At 36.3% G+C, this 24,068-nt stretch overlaps 1 protein-coding gene across 3 annotated transcripts in view; it reads left to right on the top strand.

The window, feature by feature from the left end:
* The window catches only part of LOC110812601 (uncharacterized), a 55,412-nt gene extending 31,692 nt beyond the window's left edge, over positions 1-23,720 (top strand). For all 3 annotated transcript variants that reach the window (XM_088211148.1, XM_088211149.1, XM_088211150.1), the window contains 9 exons: positions 338-466; positions 543-619; positions 1,113-1,153; positions 7,328-7,402; positions 14,046-14,203; positions 17,378-17,482; positions 17,573-17,648; positions 18,558-18,643; positions 18,759-23,720. In XM_088211148.1, coding sequence (XP_088067274.1) covers positions 338-466; positions 543-619; positions 1,113-1,153; positions 7,328-7,402; positions 14,046-14,203; positions 17,378-17,482; positions 17,573-17,648; positions 18,558-18,643; positions 18,759-22,857 — 4,846 coding nt within the window. In that variant the 3' untranslated portion in view covers positions 22,858-23,720. The remainder of the gene's footprint in view (positions 1-337; positions 467-542; positions 620-1,112; positions 1,154-7,327; positions 7,403-14,045; positions 14,204-17,377; positions 17,483-17,572; positions 17,649-18,557; positions 18,644-18,758) is intronic.
* Positions 23,721-24,068: the final 348 nt, after the last annotated feature.

Here is a 24,068-nt window from a genome sequence, read left to right as displayed (position 1 = left end):
CAAATCGCTGTGCTAACCACTTAAATTTCCTTTAATGGTTCACTATTCACTTAAGTTTGAACTAACCATTGTGTGCTGCTATCGAAGTAGTGGACTAAAAATTAGGATGTCTTATCCTTGCTCTTTTGTAATTCTGCTGTCCTTCAGTAATATATTTCATTATTAAAGAGAAAGAAAATTGGAACAATTCCCTGGCACATTTGTACCTGAGAAGGACTTTTGGCCTTGGGGCAATGAGGATAATCTCACCTGTGATTATGTTACTCAACTTCTCCATTTTTTGTATGCAATATCTCCCTGAGTATACTTTCTCATCAATATGTTCTCAAATGTGCAGGTTTTACCCTTATCATTATGCGCCCTTTGCTTCGGATTTTTGTGGTATTGATCAATTAGAAGTTCAATTCACCCTTGGGAAGCCATTCAAGCCATTGGATCAACTGATGGCTGTGTTGCCTGCTGCAAGGTCTTGGATCTAACTTGTGTACTTTTTGCCTTTACGTTTAAATAATCAATGTCTGACCATAGGGTTGCACATGCAGTGCACACGCACTTCCTTTGTCTTACAGGGAGTTAATGACGAATGTGGCATCACCTATTTTGGACTTTTACCCTGATGGTAAGAATCACACTGATTTCTTGTTCTTTTAGATATACCCTCAATGTCTCCCTGATTGAAGAGCATGGCTGTTCTAGCATGGCCCTTTGAATATGGGCTTGGCATGGGGTATGTAAAAAGAGAGAATTTGTAAAGCTTATTCCATCGACCATTTTTTGAGATCCTTTGGAAGGAAAGAAATCTTAGAGTTTTTGAAGGTAAAGAGGTTGAGAACCATAGATTGAAAGATATATGGTTTCATTAGTTGGGTTCTATCTTGTTGGGCCATGACATTATTAGATATGAGGATTTTGGGAATGTTATTGACACTCTGACACAATTGTAAATTCTTTGTATACAGGTGGTGCTTCCTTGGTACTTTGTTAATAATACTTTTCACACTTTTTATTTAAAAAAAAATCATTATCACTTAAGAGGGAGTACTGCCATCAGAGTCAAAGTCTCGGGGCTTTTATTCTCCTTTTTTGGTTTGCTTATGAGATTTACTTGGCAGATTTCGAGGTCGATATGGAAGGAAAACTTTTTCCTTGGCAGGTATTTGTTAATTTTGAATTTTCATATGCATGTTTGTACCAATTTCATTAAATAATATCAGGTGTTTCTTCTGTCCAAAAAATATTTGTTCTCTCAAAATTTATCCGGTTCATAAACAGAATCAATATCATCAGTCAATTAGAAATGTGCTCCATTGGAGTTCTTTTTTAATAGAAAAAGAACATATTATTAAGTAGGAAAGAGAAAGAGATTATAAAGAGCAAGGATATGGTATTCTCTCAAAATAGGAGAGAATCGAGGAAGAAAACCTAGAAAGAAAAGATTGCTGATTTTAAAATTCGGCATCCTCACAATTTCTTTACAGAATAGATAAAGGCTTTCCCAAAAGAACCATGTTCCTTAGCTTATAAAGAAGCCGCACATAGGATCTATACCAAATGACATGAGTATGGCTAACATGAGATTTGAAGAGTGCTTTTATCAACAATACTTCTTGCTCCTTATTCTTGACAAAATCCCTCAGATAGATAGGAAAAAGAAACACCTCAATATTGCACGGGCAAACCCAATGCTAACAAAGAGGGCAAATAACCTGTTTCAAGGTATGACCTCAAAGTAGCGGGTTTGCGTTAACTGATTGAAAGATCTCGATTTGGGTAAAGTAGATTGAAACTGCCATTCCAATATTTAAAATTTTGAAAATATTGTCTTAGAGAGAGTCTTAGAGAGAGAAAGTCTTAGAGAGAGTTATCTGGTTTTTGCGTGGGTAATCTCGTGACAACGGACCACTCACATATAATGCCAGTGGGTCGGCGGAAATTTTTAGCGGTTGAGCAAAAAACTTTCAATGTGGTGGAGGAGGGGAATAGAGTTCGGATGTATGAGAATGGAAGGGGGTTCTGGAAGTCCATTTCTTTCAGAAAGGGGATGTGGATTGGCTTCTCCAGAGCTTTAAAAAATTTAGATAGGAGATGTTTGAAGGGGCGTGGAGTAGCTATTGTAGAAGTAGTTGGAGATCGTTGTGCAGTGCATGACCTTGGTTGGAAATAGGTGCGGTAATTTTCTAGTGTTCTTGGAGGTGAAAGAGGGTTCTAACAATAGAATGAATAGTGTTTTTGTATCGGAAGGAAACAAGGCGGAGGGGTGGTGGCGGTTTATAGAAGTTGTGCATGAGGTGGTTGGTATAAGGCTTTTCCCCCTTGAGTAGTTGATTGAAGAGTTTAAAGGGTTTGAGGTGAATGATCCGGCCGATGGTAATTTTGGGGTTGTGGTGACTGGGCAGGCGGCTGAGTTGTTCATATGCTTAGGTTGTAACTTGGAATTGGAGCTGAGAACTGGGAAGAAGTCGCCCACTTTCGCCGAGGTGCCTCGTTTGCCTATTGCAATGCCGAGTCGGGTAGGACAGGTTGCCTCCTTGAGTTGAATAGGTATGGGTCGGGCCAATTCAAATTTCAAATTGGGAGACGTGGGGTGTCACGTGGGAGTAAGTAAGCGGGAAGAAAGTTGAGAGAGAAAATTCTGTGAGTTATTGGTTAACTCAAGAGGCAAATATTCTTGAGCTGAAAAAAGAAAATGGGTTGATGTCCCAGAAACGAGCAAGCAAAGGGTCAGGAGGAAAATAAAGAAAATCTGATAGCCCAAAAAAAGTTTGTCCAACTCACTAACAACTAATAAAAGGGAGATTAAATGTGCTGAGGAGGGTATAAGTGAGATTGATTCTGAAAAACCTAATTGCTTCGAGGGGGAGTACGCTATTGAAGGAGCGGAGTCAGATGAAGACGAGAGGGAGGAGGATTTTTATATGGACAACTCTTTTTTGTCTGGTATTTCGATGGACACATCTCTATCTGCTGAAGGGGGAGGAGTCGTCGGGATGACTGAAGAAGACAGATTTGAGGTTAGAGCTAGCAGCGACAGCTCCGGAAATGATAGGGCTCTGATTGAATTCGAGATGATGAAGGATGATGAGAGAGGGGTTCTGGATGTGTAGCTTATTTAGACTTATCACCTTTCAAGGGAGATGTTGGTCTTGGCTGATGGTGACTTGGCAGAGCAATACTTGGCGTGGGTCGTGAGGAATTTAGTCAAGGTGAGTAAATTGTTTGGGATGTGTTTTGAAGGGATAGAATAGAGGGTGTTGAGTTTATTGATAGAACTTGAAATTAGACTCTTACTAGCAAAAGATGTGTGATTAAGGGCTGCAGGGATAGTGAGAGGTGTGTCTTCTCTGGTATCCATTATAGAGGGAATAATGAGGAGAGGGAGTGGCTCTGGGATGAGTTGGGGAGGGCTAAATGAAGTGGGGTGAGAGGTGGGTGGTGGGAGGAGATTTTACTATGGTTTTACTCATGAGGGAGAGGTTAGAGATGGGTACTAGAATGGGAGAGAATGAGAAGTTTAAGGAGATGATTGATATGCTGGAACTTGTGGATCACCCACTTGGGGGCGGGAGGTGGACCTGGTCGAGTGGCAGGGAGTGTTTGTCTTGGTCAAGGATTGACTAGTTCCTTATTTCTAATTGTTTGTTAATGCAGCTTGCAGGTTTAAGCCAAAAAGTCATTAGCCGACCTATATCTGATCATTTCCCAATATGCCTTGTCCTGGAAGGCATTATATGGGGTCCCACACCTTTTACATTGGACAACAAGTGGCTGTTCGTTGAGGGGTTCAGGGTATGGTGGTTAATTGTTGGCAGAATACGGTTGAGGGCACCAACAGTTTCATCTTTACTTCAAAGCTGAAATTCCTTAAAAATGAAATTAAGAGATGGTCAAAGGAGGAGGAGAGCAGATCAGAGAAGGCTTTAAATGAGAATCTTAAAGAACTAGGCTACCTTGACGGTAAAGAGATGGAGGGCAGTTTGGGTGAGCAGAGTAGGATAAGGAGGGAGGAAGTAAGAAAAGGGGTGGTTGCAGTGATGAATCTGGAGGTTGTGTCTTCGAGACAAAAAGCTAGGGAGAAATGGCTTAAGGAGGGGGATAGAAACACAAGATATTTTCACTATTTAGCTAATTTCCATAGGAAAAACAACTATGTGGAGAAACTTTGCTGTAATGGGGAACTTGTGAGAGGCAAGGAGAGTATGAGGAGGGGGGCCAAACAATTTTTCCAGCATCTCTACTCTGAAGATGAATTTAGAAGACCCAACCTTAATAATTTGTATTTTAGGAGACTAGGGGATGAGAGTAGAAATGGTTTGGAGGCTCCGTTCACGGAAGAGGAAATCAAGGGATGCCTTGATGAGTGCAATGGGGAGAAGGCACCGGGTCTGGATGGTTTCAATATGAAATTCTATCAAGTTTTTTTGGAACGTGATTAAGAAAGATGTGCTTGATGTTTTTAATGAGTTCCATAGAACGGGGTGTTTTGTCAAATCCATTAACTCGACTTTCTTGGTGCTTATCTCTAAGGTAACAGGTGCGAAAGATATAAAAGAGTTTAGACCGATTAGCTTGGTGGGGAGTTTGTACAAATTGATTTTTAGAGTGCTTGCAAAGAGACTTTCTAAGGTTTTGGGGGAGGTGATTGGTGAAAACCAGAATGCTTTTGGTGAGGGTAGCAAATTTTTGATGTTGTGATGATTGCCAATGAAGTTGTGGATGATTTGGTGGGGCTGGAAAAAAGAGGGCATATTGTGTAAAATCGATATGGAGAAGGCTTATGATCATATTTGCTGAAATTTTGTGGGCTACATGATGATGAGAATGGGATTTGGAGATAAATGGCGCGGTTGGATCATGAAATGCATATCTACCACCTCTTTCACGGTTATGGTGAATGGGGGTTCATCTTCTTTCTTTAATGCTTCTAGAGGTCTCCGCCAAGGGGATTCTTTGTCACCTTTACTTTTCCTTACCATGATGGTAATAGATTGATGGAGAGGGCAGGGGAGTTAGATTTATTGAAGGAGGTGGAGGTGGGGAGGGGGAAGGAGAGGATAAGAATTTCTCATCTTTTCTTTGCAGATGATGTTCTTATTTTTTGTGAACCTTCTATAAATGCTATGTTACATTTGATATGCATCCTCCTTTGCTTTCAAATGGTGTCCGGCCTTAAAATCAACATGAGAAAGATGGAGGTGGTTAGAATTGGTGATAGAATGGATGAGGAGAGGTCGGCTATAGTGCTTGGGTGTAAGACTACTACATTCCCAATCAAATACTTAGGCTTACCCTCTTAGGGCCAAATTCAAAAATACGAAAACTAGGGAGAAAACTTGGGAGTCTATTGTGGAGTTGTTTGAGAAAAGATTGGTGGGGTGGAAGAGAAATTTTCTTTCAAAAGGGGGTAGACTTACTTTGATAAAAAGCATGTTAGCAAACTTAACTATTTACTATCTCTCTATTTTAACCATCCCGGTCAGCATTGCTAATAAACTTGAAAGAATCCAATGTAGATTTCTTTGGGGTGATGATGAGGGGAATAGAAATAACCATTTAATTAGGTGGGAGGAGGTGAAGAAACCGGTATGTGACGGGCTGGGTTTGAGGTCTATTAGGGATTTAAACCGTGCCTTTCAAGGGAAATGGTTATGGAGATCGCTTGTTGAGGAGGGGCGGCTATGGAGGGAGGTGGTGAGAGCAAGGTGGGGAAATTGGGAGAAGGAGAGAGGTAGGAGGGGAAGATTCAAATCGCATGGTTTGAGCCTTTGGAAGAAAATTAATAATGACAGTTTATCCTTTATGGACCGTGTCAGGTGGCTATTGGGGAATGGGGTGGATATCAGTTTCTGGTATGATGAATGGGTGGGCAGATATAAGCTTAAAGATTGCTATCCTAGAATCTTTGAAATTGCTTGTGATAAAGAGGCTAAGGTGAGGGATATTTACGATAAGGTGGGGGAGGAGTGGATCTCGAATGTGAAACTGGTAAGAAATTTACAGGACTGGGAAGTTGATCAGTATTGCAATCTGCTATGGTGCCTTGGCAGTGAAAAACTGAATGATAACAGAGATAAGAGAGTGTGGAAACCAGATGAGAAGAAAGGTTTTTCTGTGATGTCTATGTACACAGTCCTGCGTAAGAGGGACAGCAGCAGTATCAACCAAGTTGCTCCCTTTAAACGGACTTGAAAAGCTGCAAAAGAATGCATTTTGACTATAGATATGCTTAAAATAAGAAGAATTACCATGGCTAACAGATGCTATTTGTGCAAATCTGATGAGGAAACTTGTAATCATTTACTGTTATGGTGCCCAAAGACTTATAGCTTATGGTGTTCTGTTTTAAGGGTTGCTGGGGCTGAATTGGGTTATGGCTGAAAACGTGAGCAATGAATTGTGGGCCTAGGCATGGTAAAAAGAAAAGACATTTATTTCTTATTCCACTAACCATTTTTTGGGTTGTGTGGAAAGAATGAATGCGAGAGCTTTTGAGGACAATGAGACTAATTTTACACATGTTAAAAATAGATGGATACACAATTTTGGTTCTATTTTATTAGGTCATGATATCAAAAATTGGGAGAATCTTGGGATTGTTATGAACCACTTGATTGATTTGTAACTAATTTTTGTACTTAGGTGATATCCCTTTGGTATCTATGTGAATAATATTATTTTTCTTTTCTTTTAAAAAAAAGTATAACCTCAGAGTTCAAATACAAATGACCCTAGCCTCTAATCTCCTATTATATATTAGATAAATATCTGCAAAGTGGCTCTATTTGGACATCACCTATGAGCACCTATTAATCATGTTAAGTACTGAGGTGAAGTACTGCAGTCCAAATAAGATCTTACCTTTGAGGGAGCTTGCATCTTCCAAAAAGAATTAGTACATGTTGGCAGTTATTTTCTGACAGCACAATGTGACTCCATTAAGAAAGATCTTTTCACTTCTAAAGGGGCAATAATTGAAAATAACAAAATGCTTCCACCTCATTTAGGGTCATCTTAGAAAACCTCAGCTATATCCTTGACCATGCAGACGGTCCAGACACCTGCATATGTAAATTTGTGCATTGTACTTGAGGTTTTAAGTAGATTTCTATATATTTTTGTTTTCCTGCATACATGTTAGCACCATTTGTAAATTTCAGGTTTCTAAGTTTCATGTTTTTGTGTTGTCGTTAACTTTGAAAATTTATGATCTTATTGTTGAACTCCAGCAGAAGTTATGTTTGAAATAGTTTGTTCTGTTTTGAAGTTTAGTTCAGGTTGAAATCCTGTTTGAATGACAGTTGTGCTTAGTTTTTTTACTCTGATTTTGCAGGCTACTTGTATATTACCATTTATCGAGGAGTCACGTCTTCTTGAAGAGATTGCAAAAGTGGAGCACAAATTGACGGTAATACTTGATATTAATGTTGATTCAAACTTTAATATGCATGTGCAAATTCCAAGTCTATAGTTGTTCCGCAAACACAGACACGTATATGCTCCTCTAGAAGACAATTGTGAAAAGGAAAGAAAGAGGAAGCAAGGGAAAAGGAAAATTAGCATGAAATGAAATCAGACATGCTCCTCTAGAAGACAATTGTGAAAAGGAAAGAAAGAGGAAGCAAGGGAAAAAGGAAAATTAGCATGAAATGAAATCAGACGAGATTTTCCTTTTCCCGAAGATCATTGGGTGAGGGAATCACCCTTCCTAACTTTGCCTCCGAACATACTCTACCCCAGATCCCAAGTGCTTTCTTTAAATCATTGTGGTGGTCATATATCCTGGAACCTCTTTCTTGCAAGAAGTTCTCAATAGAACTTTTTTTCTCACTTGAAAAAAAAAAAGAGAAGGATATAAAACAAGAACCAAGAAGCAGAAGTGAAAGGATCAATGGAAGTTCACATGTCCTCTCCATAAAGCATAGAGTGACATCTAAACAAATAACTTGAGGTCCAGAACTAATTTCTTTGATATCGACAAATTAAGAAACTTTGTCGCAAAAAATTCTATTTCTTTTGTTCCATGTAATCCACATAATGACCTACGATATAAGTGGAATGAGATTATTTCTATACTTGTTGGTTGAAATATCTTTCCAAGCCCATATTTCATCCACAACTGAGTCCTAATCACTGAAGATAGGTTGTGTAAAGAGATATTGGAGCCCCGTACACTTCTGATAGGAGATCCATTCTCCTGCAAGCAAAAGTGGACAACCATTAACAATGATGGTATCATCTCTACTCGTATCATCCAAAGCAAGAATTTTCCCATCGTGCCACTTTCAAGAAAAGAATGACATCTGAAGGGAAGCTTTCTTGTTCCCATCTGTTTCGGAGGAAATTCAAAGGCCATAGCAAATTGGGACACAAGATTGAGGTAGTAGGATTTCACCAAGAAGTCAGCATTTTTAGAAATTGCCCACATTTTTTGTCTAGGATCCCATAAGAGATGTGATTATATGTCGACTAGGCCAATAAAGTGATCAATATCCTAATAATTAAGGTTATGGAACAGTGCTAGGTTCCCAGAGGGAGCATAAGGGTAATCTCAATGTCGCGCAGTCACTTAATTGAGGCCTCAAAGAGTTCGAAAAACTTGTGAAACTAAGGTTTTTGGGTATCTTCCTGCATCAATAGTCACACTAAAAGCTAACTCCTTGACCGTCACCAACCTAGAACCACGCCAAATCCATAAACTTATTCCATATCATATTAATTTTCCAGAGATGTGTGTTGTGGGAATGTCTCAGTTTCTTTCCTTCTCCCCCCCACCCCATATTTAGCCACGAGATCTTCCTTCCTTGCATAAGCCCCTCTTTGACGATATGTATTTCCATAGCGACTTGGCCAAAAGAGATCTGTTCATTGGTTCAAAGATTTTATCCAAGCTCGCCTCTCCATGATGACCTGTTAACTGTATCCAAGCAATGAGGTTGTATTTCTTGTGATTCTCAATTTCATTCCAAAGAGACTCACACTAAATAGCTTCAAACCAGGTTTGGGTATTGGTAAAATCGGTTTAAAGGCTCCATGATCAAGATGAAATGGAACAAATAAAAAGGATCTCCTTGTGTCAGACCCTTATAAGCTAAAAAGAAGCAATGAATACCTCCTAATCCACTTGCACCGTCTTTCACTAAAACTCATCCAAGTAGAGCAAGAAGCACAAAAACATGATCATAAGCTTTTCCAATATCAACATTGCACAAGATACCTCCTATTCTAGACTTGAGGATCGAGTTGATAACTTCATTAACAATCAAGTCTGTGTCTATGATTTGTCACCCTTTTAAAACAGAATGTTAGTTCACTCCCACCACTTCACTGATTAATATGATTAAAAGCACCTTGGCGATGAACTTGTAAATATTGTCAACAAGACTAACAGATTGAAAATCGTTACATTCGTTGCAATTATGGTAATAAGGACCACAATGTTGAGTTTAGCAAAGCCGCTGTGGGACAAATTTTATGTCATAAGCATCCTTGATAATCTCCTTCTGTTGCAAGAAAAACCATTTAATCCAGGGGGTTTTTCAACATTGCAGCTCATAAGAGCTTCCTAAATCTCCTCAGGTGTCAAAGATCTCTGTAACCACAACAACTCTCTAAGTTCAAACCTATCGAATCCACGCCAGTAAGATTGGGTCTCCAATCCTCTGCTCATTTGAGTACAACTAATGATAATAATCCTTAAACCGCTTCCTTAAAACCATTGCCCACATCATGCTCCACTCCTCCATCCACCACCTTAGAGATAAAATTATTCTATGGTGGCTCCTGTCTATCTTATGAAAAATCTCATTTTTCCTATGTCTCTCTCGAAACAAGAGGATTCTAGATAGTTCTCTCTAGGCTGCCTCCTCCATAAGTTAGAAATTAGTTTTCTTCCCTTCTACCAGAATCATTTTTAGGATGTACTCCTGATCATGTATATTTTAAACTGATTTCGCTTGTTCCTTTGTTTTAATTCAAATAAATTGGAAAGGGTGGGGTTGACAACATTCACTATTGTTTGATTTGAATGTCAGGATTTATTAATAACTAGGAGTTCTGTTTTATATTCTACTGGAATTAAATTTGAGGAACTACTAAGCATAGGTCAATAAGCAGAGAATAAAAGGAAGGAGAAATGAGCTGAACAAATAATCATATGGAGTATTATTCGTCTTCTTAGTCTTCGACGCAAGAAAAGGAGTTTGCACATCCCATTCTTGTACTGTCTTGTGCGCAAATATTTCTTGGTTACATACGTGAACGATTTCTATTCTTAGTTCATATATATATATATATTCTTTTCAGGTTTATGAGAACTTTCTTCTAAATTTATGTGTAACAAAACAAAAGTTGTAGACAAGAAAAAAGGAGAGGGAAATTTTTCGAGAAAACTTGAACTTCAAAAAAAAATATAAAAAAATATAAATGAAGTTTTTTAAAAAAATATAACTTCTGCAGCTGAAAGCTTGACCCACAAATCTCTCTCCTGGTATCCACAAATCAAACTGCCCTGGAAACCCCTATAGCCGAAAGCTCAACCCACTAACCTATTGGTCGTACCACAGACTTCTGATGAAATCATCCTCCTAAGCTTTAATTTTCATTTCCTAGAGGGAAACAAGATTGACCTTCCATTCTTTTAGGTAGTTTCTGAGCTGGTCTACTGCTTCTGTTGTTAAGATCCCTCAAATTAAAATAGATAACTCTATTATCATTTATCATCACAAGAGAAAGTGCTTTTTCATCCTCCTTTCCTGCCAAAATTTCCCCTCTCCCTTTCCTATTATAATTAACCGAACATTCCAGCCTCTTCGGCTCCCTATCTTTACATTCGTTCCTTTACTTTTATGACTCCCTGTTAATCTCAAAGATTTCTCCATATATTTGCACTTAGTTTCTGTAGCCAAAGAAAAGATGTGGCTCGAGTCTCAAAACCATATGAACTTCCACAATATTGTTCTTGACCTAATTGGAGACATCGCTCCTACCTGATGTGAGAAGACTGATAAAGCATTGGCAGTCTCCTCTATCAACACTAAAGACTTGCATGAGAACAGGAGAACCTAAGAGGCTAGTAAAGGAAACAGACGGGTAGGCTGTGGAAAAGAAACCTTATATTAAGGGAGTGGGGAAGACGGAAACTCTTCCTTTTCCTTCCAGTTGTCGACCTCGTCTGCAGCACTGAGGCATATGACTCGCATGAACTCTGTGTTTCTCCGAGGAGCATTGAAGGAACATATCTTGAAGGCTAAAAATGTTGGTTGCACATAGAGCAATGAAACTTTGCCCTGTCAGTCTCCAAATTCTAGGCTTCCAAAGCTGGAGAAAGTTTTGTTGGTCATCTCTCCGCCTTTGGCTAGCGAGATTTTGCAAATGTTGCCCTTCTCCCTTCCCCCATACTCAAATTGCACGCCTTGCTAATGGCTAAAAAAACCCTCCACCAACCATTGACTACAATACTCTCAAGAATGAACATCCTTCTCATGATGTTGAGTCGTATGGTCATCTACTTTTGCACTGTGATATGGCTTGGAAATTATTCTTTGAAACCTTGAGCACCTAGTACCTGTTTCTTTGTGGATTTGGAAGGAAAAGGAGGATAGATTGTTGTGGAGGTGGTGTTGTTCTTGTTATGGACGCATTTGTAGGACATAAATATGGAAGATGCGACAAGAGGCAAGGCAACGGCTAATATGAGGTTGAATTTCAATTAAACAGAGAATTTTAATTAGTACTGGATTCCTAAATAATAAGATTGAAGTTCAATTAAATATAAAATGTTAATTAGTATTAAATTTCTAAGTAGTGTATGATTTCTCATTAGTATTGAATTCCTAATAATAACTATAGAATCATAATTAGTTTTACATTCCTAAATAATATATAATTTTTCGTTAGTATTGGATTTCTAAATACTATAAAATTTTTAAATTTTTGTAAAGTATTCCTAATCAGATTTACACTCCTAATTAAACTAAGATTTTTAAATAAGAATTATAATCTCTATTTAAATGGGTAAACTTGTTATTAATAAAAATAAGTCATAATTTATCTCAAACTACGAGATTGGAGCTTTCTCTAACGAGGTTCAAGGTAGTAACTTCTTTTAATGAGTTGTAATCTATTTTCATAATATAAATTGCTCTCGTAATAAGAATAAAAGTATTAACTCCTTGCTAAAAGGTCACTTTGTTGTTAATCGTCCGGTGACTCGATCATTAAACAGAGAACATAATAATTTGGTATCATAGACAGACAACATGGACGAGTAAGGATTGCACGAGGAACTGAGAAATTTGATAACTAAATTAAAGGCCCAGATGGATCGTAAGTTGTAACAATTGTCTCAGCAACTAAAGACTCTTTTTCAAATAGCAACCCAGTCACGCGGCTAGGATTTAGAGGATGGAATAGAAGGCGACAATAGCCCGACAGTCCCATTCGGTCACGTTGACAACTGGGTGGAATCGTGCACTATAAACAGAGCTATGAAACAAAGAAATTATTCCACACTACACCAAGTTGAACTTCCCCATCTACGATGGGACAAAAATCCTTTGATATGACGCCATCAATGCAAACAATTTTTTACTAATCAGTGGACCACTGGCTCCGACAAGGTTAGTCTAGTAGTTTTTTCACATGTTATGAGAAACTCAACTTTGGTACTTTAAGCTACAGCATGAAGAGTCAGACATAACATGGGAGACGTTTGTGGAGTATTGCACCCTACAATTTAGACCGTCCCTACAAAGCAACCCATTGAGTGAATTAGTCAATCTTAAGCAAATGGTCTTGTGATCAACAAGTTGATTTGTTCACAATAAGACTGATCAATTTTCTCTGTTTAGAAGTCAAGATGCAGTCACCTACCACTCTTGTGCACGCAATTAGTGTGGTTAGAGCTTTTAAAAGATAAGAGTAGTTGTGAGTTATGACCAAACATAATTATAGTAATCTTTCTCAATCTGTGACCAAATCCACAATTCAGTTCAGAAAAAACCGACTCCATAGAGTAACAATGTTACGACACAATTTGGTAACACTTCATTTCTATTTATAAAAAAACTAACAAAAATAGAGATAACAGAAATGAGACTGAAGAGGTTGTGTTATAATTGCGATGAGCCGTTTGTTCTGAGTCATTAATGTAAACGATTGTTTTGGCTCGAAATTATATTAAATGCTGGTTTTGAGCAACAAGAAAAGACCGACGAGTCTGTTATATCCACATTTTAATTAGTATTGTATTTATAATATATGATTTCCCATTAGTATTGGATTTCTAAATAGTAAAAAATTTCAATATTTTAATAAAATATTTCTAATTAAACTTAAACTTCTAATTAGATTAAGATTTATAAATAACAATTATAATCTTTATTTAAAGGGGTATGCTTATTATTAATAAAAATAAGTTAAAATTTATCTCAAATTATGAGATTGGAACTCTCTCGAATGAAAGCCCAAGGTTGCTGTTATCTTTGATGAGGTGTAATCTATTTCCACAAAATAAGTTACTCACGTTATAAGAATAAGGGTAGTGACCTCTTTCTGGAAGACAACTTTGTTGCTAATCGCCCAGTGACTCAATCCTTAAACAGGGAACATAACTATGCTGGATTGTTGGTGTTGTGGTTATATAGAATGCAAAAATTTTTAGGTACCATTTCCTCCTTGAATTTGCTTCTTTGGGAGAGTATGACCTATGACTCTTTTGGCTTATCTTTTACCCAAGGCACATGGACTATAAGAATATTTTTTTTGTCGATTTTATGTAGAGATTAGCTGGGTGTTGTTTATTGATTTTATTAGTTCTTATGGCTATTTTATTCTTTCTATTTCTATTTCTTTCTACTTTCTATTTTTCCTACCGCTTTTTAATAATATTTCTGTTTCCTTCTTTGTATGTGCACTCGGACATGGAACTTTCTTTATATGATGTTAAATTCCTGTATTAATGTCAGAAAAAATATTTAATTATCACTACTGCTATCTTACTCTCCTGATATATTTAACTGCTGACGAAAATGATGGTTTCTTGCTATTAGGATGGAGAGAGGCAGAGAAACACTTTTGGTATGGATATCCTATTTATCCATAGGTCACACCCATTAGCTGGAAAAATTAATTCAATATGCCAGCAGATAAGCAGTCAGCCTGAGTTGCAGAAGGGTGAAATCGAGCTGGAAATTGATCCAAAATTAAGGTGCGTGGTTATTCTCCAGTTATATACAAGCATTAGATCTGGGGCGTGCATGTGGGTCCTGCAGGCCTTAGTTCCTCTGGCAGTCCCAATCATATCCTGACTGTTTTAAACAAAAGCCAAAGAGTGCACAACTTGGCAACCATTGAAAGAACTGCAGTGAGTCAGTCACGTACCAGTTTGGTATAAAATAAGTTCTATTAGTATTAATTTTTTGACTATGCAACACCACTTATTACTATCAATCCTTTATTTGCCGGTACTTGGCATATTACTATCAATTCTTAATTTTTTGAGTATGCCATGAGTTAGTCCAACAATCCATGAAAAAACTCCTAACTTAGGGTGAGGTTTCACCTTCCTAAAATTGTAGAGAAACTCCAAAAAAAATTTATATGTGTAAACACCTGAGAACTCAAGGCGCAAAGTGCGAAAATTAGGAGTACGGGCAGGATAAAAGTTTTCAAGATCGATATTCAAAGACATCATATCTGTCATTTGCCTATCATTCTGAGAACCAAAGAAAAAATAAAAAATAAAAGAAAAATAAAATAAATTCATATATTATGTGGAGCTCTATTTTTTTAATATTATATAAAATAAATTAAATTTATTTTATTTTCATTTATTGTTATAATAGAACTAATTCTTGTATATAGTTTTTCGATAATTAAAAGGAAAAATTACAGTTTCATCCCCCATAAAACGTTTCAAGAATGTTATCCAAAAATATCATATCTACTGTTTTCCTACCATTCAAATAACCGAAGAAAAAATAAAATAGGGCTCTATTTTTAAATATATTATATATTATAAGTTAAATTTATTTTATTTTCATTTATTGTTATAATAGAAACTGATTGTCATCTATATAGACTTTCAATAATTAAAAGGAAAAATTACAGTTTCATCCCCAAAATTTGACTCTATTGCGAGCAAAAACCATGTGGTTTACTTTGTGACAATTCAAATCCCATATTCTGATCTTTTATCATTTTATATAAAATAGTTAGCTTTTTAGAGGATATCGATACGTCGCCAACCTTTTAAATAAAAACATGTGGAAGTTCAAGGCTAAACAAATCAGAATTAGATAAAAGATTGCAAAAATTATATGTTTAAGCTTCTAAATAAGAACATGTGGAAGTTGAAAGTTAAACAAATCAAAATTAGAGGGAAAAACCTTAGATCACTTATAAGATAGTAACTTAAAAACTAATGATTTTATCCAAAATGATCTCAAATAAAAACAAAACAAACCGCAATAGCTGAATTTTCACAAAATAAACTACAATGGTCTTGATTGCATCGAGGCCAAACTGCATGGTGATGAAACTGTACTGTCATAACTAATATGTCATAAGAATTTGATTTGCTTTTTACCTATTTACTATTTTTATTTAAATTTATACTGAAATAAGCATTCCCTTCTTCTGCAATTATTTAAAGTTAACGAGAACATATATATATATATTGATTGATGCACGCGCATAATTTCAATAAACAAATATGAATACAACAACTTAAATACAGGAAAACTAGAAACTGTGAAGGATATTTAACTTCAAAAAAAATGAAAAATTACAAAATCATGAAAGAATTCTCACTTTCTCATCTATCATAATCATATTTGTACTTAATAATTCTCTCTTTTTTATAATCATGCATAATGATCATATTCAAGATATATATGATACTTCGAAGATGATTAATTGATAATATATGTTATACATATCACATATTTAATTACACAAGGACAACAAATAAAGTTGGGGAGAAGTATACCGAAGAAATATGGATAGAGTATATAGTAACTCGCACAAGGAATGATGTTGATGAAATGATGTTGAGAGCATTGGTTCCATTTCTTTCTTTTATTCTTACAAAAATTTCTTAAGGTTGCAAAAAATCTTTAATTGTTTTTATTGAATTGAAGGTTTTCAAAATAACAATTACGTAGAGAATTAGAGACATTTCTGAAAATATGATGTTGATTGGTGAGGGAGACGACTTCTGTAACCATTTATGAGAAACTAATTCATACATTTATATTTTTTTTGTTATTCTAAAATGCCAGTTGCCTGCTTTTTTATAGGTATTCTTTTTCTTTATAGAGGTTCAAATTCTAGCCTATTGTTTCTTTTTCTTTTTTGTTAGGCCTTGTTTAGTTGTAGAAAATTGTTTGAGTTTTTGTTTTCTATCTTTATATATGTTTATACATAAGAATGTTTGTAGCGTTTGAAAATGAAAAGGATTTAGAAAATAATTGGAAAGATATTGTATGGATTTGAAAAGAACAAAAAAAAGTAGAAACTCATGTCGTTGTTTTCTCTCCATTTTCAAAACCTTGATTCATTTCCAAGAACTACTTATATTTTGTGTTTTGAAGACATGCATTTAGGAAGTGAAGATTCGAAACAGTTTTTTAGAACTATGTAACACTTTAATTTCTCATGTTCCAAAGAGTATTGGCATTTATTTTTTAGAACATTCCTTTTAATATGGATTACGCTAGAAGTTCTATACTTGGTACTATGTTGCCTCTCATCTAAAATGGATGGCCTTCTGATTGAATCTTGTGAGTTTGGCTATTTTACTGAGTTCTGTAAGATTTTAATCAAACATCCAACTGGTGAACATGAGGCTTAGGATGTAATATTTCTCAACTTTGCACTTTGTTATGCACTCTCATGCATCTAACAATATATTTGGAGGTTGAAGTTTCTCTGTATGGCTGTAATACAGTCTTTTGTTAGTAAACTGCATTCTCTTGGAAGCCAAAACTTTAATTTTACAATTTTTAGTTTAACAAAAATCATTGAATATGCATAAACTTCAAAATATTTTGTTATTACTCCTTTTCTCTGAGTGAAAGTGATAGCTTCCAAGTACGATAGTTTGAATCTAAATTGAGGATATTTAAGAGATTTTTCTTGGGAATTTCTCCGAGGACGGTTCTCAACCTTTCTCAACTCAAATGTTACCATGAGTTCATCTAGACAGAATATAGTTTCACTGACGGCACAAAATTTAGAGATCTAACATGCTTTTTATCAGTTAAAAATTTTCCATTTGGTTAGTTGGCACCTAATGAAAACCATCTATCGATCAAGTTGTCGTAATACCTTTTATGCAATGATCCTGCTTACTGTAAACATGTTTTTGTGAATTATGCAGTGATGGCATGAATGGGTCCGTCCGCATCTCTGATAAAATTTTATGGCCTGTGGAAATTATTTCACCAATCAAGAATATGAAGACAATTTCAAAAAATGAAGTGATGTAAGCTTCTTACATGGTGAATACTGCTTTCTTGAGGAGGTACCTTTCTATAATTTTGTGGGAGTCTTTTTGTGTATTTTTCAATTGCAGATCAGTTTGCTACAAATACCCTGTTTCTCATTCTCACATTCCAAGACCACCAGAAGGCGTAGTCGTCCCTGAGACGGTAAGCATTTGTTTGGTATGAAATTTGTTTTATTTGGTTTGATTTGAAGAATATTCAAACCAAACTGAAAATTTCAGTTTATAAGTTTTAGAAGCCAAACTGAATCTAAATAGTGTAAAACAAACCGAAACAAATTACTGTGATTTGGTTGGTTTGGTTCAGTTTGGGTTTGGCCCTTAATTTTCTTGAATTTCCTGAATATATTATAGGACCATTTACACCTCATTTGCTACACAATACTTTTTAATTTTCATTTTCTGAATTGATATATATTTATTCAATTCTTATTCATGAAAATATGTGGACAGTGTGTTTTTCGAGCTATTAAGTACCAAAAAAAACATTAAAGCATTTAGAATTTTGAAGTCAACCCTCATTTTCATTATCATTTTATTTCTTCCTTGATTACTACATGTTTTTATGTGCATTATATATGTAAGTTTTAAAAATAAAACTAAAAGATATTTTTGTATGTTATTTTTTCATTAAATAAATCAGTTTTATTAAATACAAAAAGATATTATAATTACTTATCAAATTTTACAGGTTTTCTTTTTTGTGTTAAAAAATGTTAGTTTGTACATAAGTTGTAACCAAACCAAAACCGAACTATTTTTCTATTCAACCAAACTCAACTGGACCAAATTAGGGGTTCTATTCTTCATTTATTTATTTTTGGTTTGGTTAGCCCCTATTTCCCTAAGCATTTGATATCTTGCTCCCAACTCACTGGAGAAAGCTACAAACTCTTTTTTCTTTATTGATTGCAATTGGTGATGGGTTTATGGGAATTGGATTAAATGGGGATGAGTTGAAGTTAAGAATTTACGGGAGCTTATCTGTCGTTATCGTTAAAAAGAGCAAAAACAATATATGTGCTTGCTTTGAGACAATGCTTTATTCTGTCAGTCTATCACAAAGGAGGACCATTCACATCTGAATGTCTTATACTCTGAAAAGAATCCTTGCATCTCTCAACTACCTCGACCTGATAGGTGAGAATTTTCATTTTTTATTTGAGATCTGAAGATCGTTTTCTGTTATTATTTTTAACTTTTCTACTCATTCTTCTTTGGGCTTGCTAACTTTGATTTGTCATCCTCCTTGTAGCGCACCTTTCCCCTCCCCATATCACATAGCAGAAGTGAATCAAAGTCAAGCTAATGGTAACCATTCAGCAGTAGTTGGATTGGGAGAAAGGAAAACAGAAAAAAAATCCAGGAAAAGGAAACGGCATCGTAGGATGGGGAAGAACCTCGGTTCTAACAGTGAACTGGATAACAATTTTGAAATGTTGAAGAGTTCTTTTCCTGGTGAACAGAATAATGGGAATGCATACAATGCAGATTTAGATGGATTGAAGGATGTGACAACTGAAGTGGTATTTGGGGAAAAGGACCTTCGCTCTGAGATCATGAAGTTGTGTGAAGGTAATAAAATCCAGAGTGTTAATGTTGAGACATCTGTAAACCCGAGTGAAAATGATGTAAAGCATCAGAATATCCTCATCATTAGTGAACAAAGTAAAGCTGATGATCTTTTTGGAGGTTCAAATGGAGCTTTGGAAGTAAAGACTGAAGTTAAATCCACAAGAAAGAGGAGATCTAAGAAAAGGAAATCTGGTGGAAGTGATGGGATTTCAAGTAGCAATATTGGAAAACTTGAGGGACTCAACAACAATGTTGAAAAGTTGGAGAGTTGTCTTTCTAGAGAAAGGAATGACAGAGCATGTTCTGATGGATTCCGGGACATAACGGCAGAAGTGTTATATGGGGAAAAGAACTATCAATCTAATATCGTGTCGGTGAATGAAAATAACAAAATCCAAGATACTGATGTTGAGAAATTGGTGAAACAGAATGGTGTAAAGCATCAGAGTGTCCTTGTTGTTGGCTATCAAAGTAAGGCTGATGGTTCCTTTGGAGGTTCAGATGGAACCGTGGAAATAAAGACCGAAGTTGAATCTGGAAAAAAGAAAAGGAGACCTAGGAAAAAGAAAACTAGGAAAGGTGATGCTGCTTCAAATAGTAGCATCGGGAGACTGGAAGACCATAATGAAAATTGTTTTAAGCATCCGAGTATCCCTGACATCAGTGTTACTGCTGATTTGTTTACCTGTATTGTAAGTGAAAAATATCAAGCTGATGGTTTTGCTGGAGGTTCTGATGGTGCTGTCGGAGTAACGACTGAAACTGAAACTGGAAAACAGAGTGAAAATGGTGTGAAGCAGGATGTAACCACAGGAGTGGTATCTTGGGAAGAGAACCTTCAACCTAAGGAGATAAAACTTAAGGAAGATAATGAAATCCAAGGCATAAGAGTTCAGAAATTGGTGAAACACACTGGAAATGGTCTAAAGTGTCAGAATGTCCTTGTCAGTGAACAAACCACAGCTAATGGTTTCTGTGGAAGATCAGATGGAGGTCTGGAAATAAAGAGCGAAGTTGAATCTGGAAAAGCAAGGAGATATATGGAAAAAAAATCTCGCGATATTGATGCTTTTTCAAATAGTAGCTCTGAAGCATTGGAGAAACAGAATAAAAATGAAGTAGAACAGCAGGGAGTTCCTGATAGATGTGCTAGTGTTGATGAGTTGATGACTTGTATTATCATCAGTGAACAAAGTAAAGTTGTTGATTCCTGTGGAGATGCTGATGGAGCTCTTGAAATAGAAAGAGATAGAAAGAGATCCAAGGAAGACAAATCAGTTGAAGGTGATGGTGATGGTATCTCAAATAGCAGCAATGGAAAATCAGAAGAACAAAGTGAAAGTATAAAGCATCAGAGTGCCCCGGGTGTCACTGTTGGTAAATTGATGACTTATGTTATCCATGAACGAAGTAAAGCTGATGTTATCTGTGTTGGTCCTGATGGAGCCATGGGAATGAAGACAGAAGTAAAATCAAGAAAAAAGAGAAGCAGATCTAAGAAAAAGAAATCTTGTGAGACAGAGGGTGATGGTATCTCAAATAGCAGCCTTGATAATTTGGTGAAACAAAATGAAATGGATGAGAAGTATCAGAGTGCTCCTAGTGTAAGTGTTGGTTTTGATAAATTGATGACTTCAGTTATCACTGAACTAGATAAAGCTGATGGTGTCCATGGTGCTTCAGTTGGAGTTGTAGAAATAAACACTGAAGTTGGATCTGGAACAACAAGGAGTTCCAAGAAAGAGAAATCAGATGAAGGTGATAGCATCTCAGATAGGAATGGTGGCAAAATGCAGGAACCGAGTGAAAATGGTTTAAGATATCAGAATGTCCTTGGTGTCAGTGATAGTGTTGATGAATCCATTGCGACTGTTATCAGTGAACAAAGTAAGGCTTATGCTTTCTGTGGAGGCCCTGACAAAGTTGAGGTATTAAAGACTGAAACAAAATCTGGAAAAAAGAGAGAGCGAAGGAAGAAAAAGAAATCTGATGAGGGTGGTGTTGCAAACAGCAGTGGTGCAGTGCATGAGAAGTATCAGAGTGCCCCTAGTATAAGTGTTAGTTTTGATAAATTGATGACTTCAGTTATCACTGAACAAGATAAAGCTGATGTTGTACGTGGTGCTTCAGTTGGAGTTGTGGAAATAAACACTGAAGTTGGATCTGGAACAATGAGGAGTTCCAAGAAAGAGAAATCAGATGAAGGTGATAGCGTCTCAGATAGGAATATTGGCAAAATGCAGGAACCGAGTGAAAATGGTTTAAGATATCAGAATGTCCTTGGGTTCAGCGATAGTGTTGATAAGTCCGTTGCTGCTGTTATCAATGAACAAAGTAAGGCTCATGCTTTCTGTGGAGGCCCTGACAAAGTTGAGGTGGTAAAGACTGAAACAAAATCTGGAAAAAAGAGAAAGCGAAGGAAGAAAAAGAAATCTGGTGAGGGTGGTGTTGCAAACAGCAGTGGTGCAGTGCATGAGAAGTATCAGAGTGCCCCTAGTATAGATGTTGGTTTTGATAAATTGATGACTTCAGTTATCACTGAACAAGATAAAGCTGATGTTGTACGTGGTGCTTCAGTTGGAGTTGTGGAAATAAACACTGAAGTTGGATCTGGAACAATGAGGAATTCCAAGAAAGAGAAATCAGATGAAGGTGATAGCGTCTCAGATAGGAATATTGGCAAAATGCAGGAACCGAGTGAAAATAGTTTAAGATATCAGAATGTCCTTGGGTTCAGCGATAGTGTTGATAAGTCCGTTGCTGCTGTTATCAATGAACAAAGTAAGGCTCATGCTTTCTGTGGAGGCCCTGACAAAGTTGAGGTGGTAAAGACTGAAACAAAATCTGGAAAAAAGAGAAAGCGAAGGAAGAAAAAGAAATCTGGTGAGGGTGGTGTTGCAAACAGCAGTGGTGCAGTGCATGAGAAGTATCAGAATGCCCCTAGTATAAGTGTTAGTTTTGATAAATTGATGACTTCAGTTATCACTGAACAAGATAAAGCTGATGTTGTACGTGGTGCTTCAGTTGGAGTTGTGGAAATAAACACTGAAGTTGGATCTGGAACAACGAGGAGTTCCAAGAAAGAGAAATCAGATGAAGGTGATAGCGTCTCAGATAGGAATATTGGCAAAATGCAGGAACCGAGTGAAAATGGTTTAAGATATCAGAATGTCCTTGGGTTCAGCGATAGTGTTGATAAGTCCGTTGCTGCTGTTATCAATGAACAAAGTAAAGCTCATGCTTTCTGTGGAGGCCCTGACAAAGTTGAGGTGGTAAAGTCTGAAACAAAATCTGGAAAAAAGAGAAAACGAACGAAGAAAAAGAAATCAGGTGAGGGTGGTGTTGCAAACAGCAGTGGTGCAATGGATGAGAAGTATCAGACTGCCCCTAGTATAGATTTTGGTTTTGATAAATTGATGACTTCAGTAACCACTGAACTAGATAAAGCTGATGGTGTACATGGTGCTTCGGTTGGAGTTGTGGAAATAAGCACTGAAGTTGGATCTGGAACAACGAGGAGTTCCAAGAAAGAGAAATCAGATGAAGGTGATAGCATCTCAGATAGGAATATTGGCAAAATGCAGGAACCAAGTGAAAATGGTTTAAGATATCAGAATGTCCTTGGCGTCAGCGATAGTGTTGATGAATCCACTGCTGCTGTTATCAGTGAACAAAGTAAAGCTTCTGCTTTCTGTGGAGGCCCTGACAAAGTTGAGGTGGTAAAGACTGAAACAAAATCTGGAAAAAAAGAGAAAGCGAACGAAGAAAAAGAAATCTGATGAGGTTGGTGTTGCAAACAACAGTGGTGCAAAACTGGAGGAACTGTGAAAATGTTGCGGAGCATCAGCATGGCCTTGGTTGATGACTTGTTTCATCAGTGAACGAAGTAAATGCGATGGTTATTGTGGAGGTTCAGATGAAGCTGTGAAATAAATGTGAAGTTCAATTCAGACGGGAAAGAGGAGAGTCAGAAAAAGAAATCTGGTGAATGCGATTGGTCTTTTAAATCAAAGGCTTAAAACTGGGAGAAGTGTGAAAATGGTGAAAAGCACAAGTGTCCCTTGGATCAGTGGTGATAAATTAATGACTTGTGTTATAAACAAACAGTAAAAATGTTGGTTTGAGTTAAGTTTGTGGTAATGAGTAAAGACAGAAGTGAAATCCGAAATAAAATAAAAGGGCGATCTAAAGAGCAAACGAGTCAGGCTGATGGTGTCCTAAAGATCAGTTTTGGAGATTTTAAAGATGATGAAGGACATAGTATAGAGTAACAGAATTCTGTAAATGGTTTCCGATGGACATTGGATAGGGAGAGAGTTGAATTGTCTCAATATAGAAAAGAAGAGAAACCAAGGCAATGTTCTAAACATTTTTTTATAGCAATTTTGTTTGTTCTTTGTATTTTCTCATCTCCTGTACTAGTTCATTCAGGTATGCCCGTTTAGGATAAACACTTCTTTTCACGGCTTTTCTTCATCTTAAGAGTTTGTGATCCGCTGTTTAATCCGTGATTAACAACTGTCTCCAAATACTAGAGGCAGAGGGTTTTCTTTCTTGAGTTGATATTTTATTTCAAAACTTGATGTCACTTTTGTTAGTTTTTTTTTATTTAAAAATAAAAAAAAAAAACTTATATTCTTCAGCTTGGCATGACTGGAATGTGTGTGTGTGTGTGTGTGTGTATTTAATTATTGGTGGCTTCTTATGAAATATCTTATCAACTAATTATTATTCATAATAAATAAACTTTGTGTATTTTTATGTGTATTATTAAAGCGTAAACCAAGGCATCTCTTTTTTTAATAGGTAATAAGTCATGGCATTCAGTATTAAATTGAATTATCTATTTTTAGAATATAATAATAGACAATTTATAAGTTAATCATATTAGTAATTATCTATTACCTATTTAAGGTATTTATATATATATTTTTTTTATCGAGAATATGATAATTTGATATTATAAAACCATGTTATTATATATATTAAC

The sequence above is a fragment of the Carica papaya genome, chromosome 9, assembly GCF_054855325.1.
Source record: "Carica papaya isolate Zhongbai chromosome 9, ASM5485532v1, whole genome shotgun sequence".
Lineage (NCBI taxonomy): Eukaryota > Viridiplantae > Streptophyta > Magnoliopsida > Brassicales > Caricaceae > Carica > Carica papaya.
This window is presented reverse-complemented; position numbering and strand designations above follow the sequence as displayed.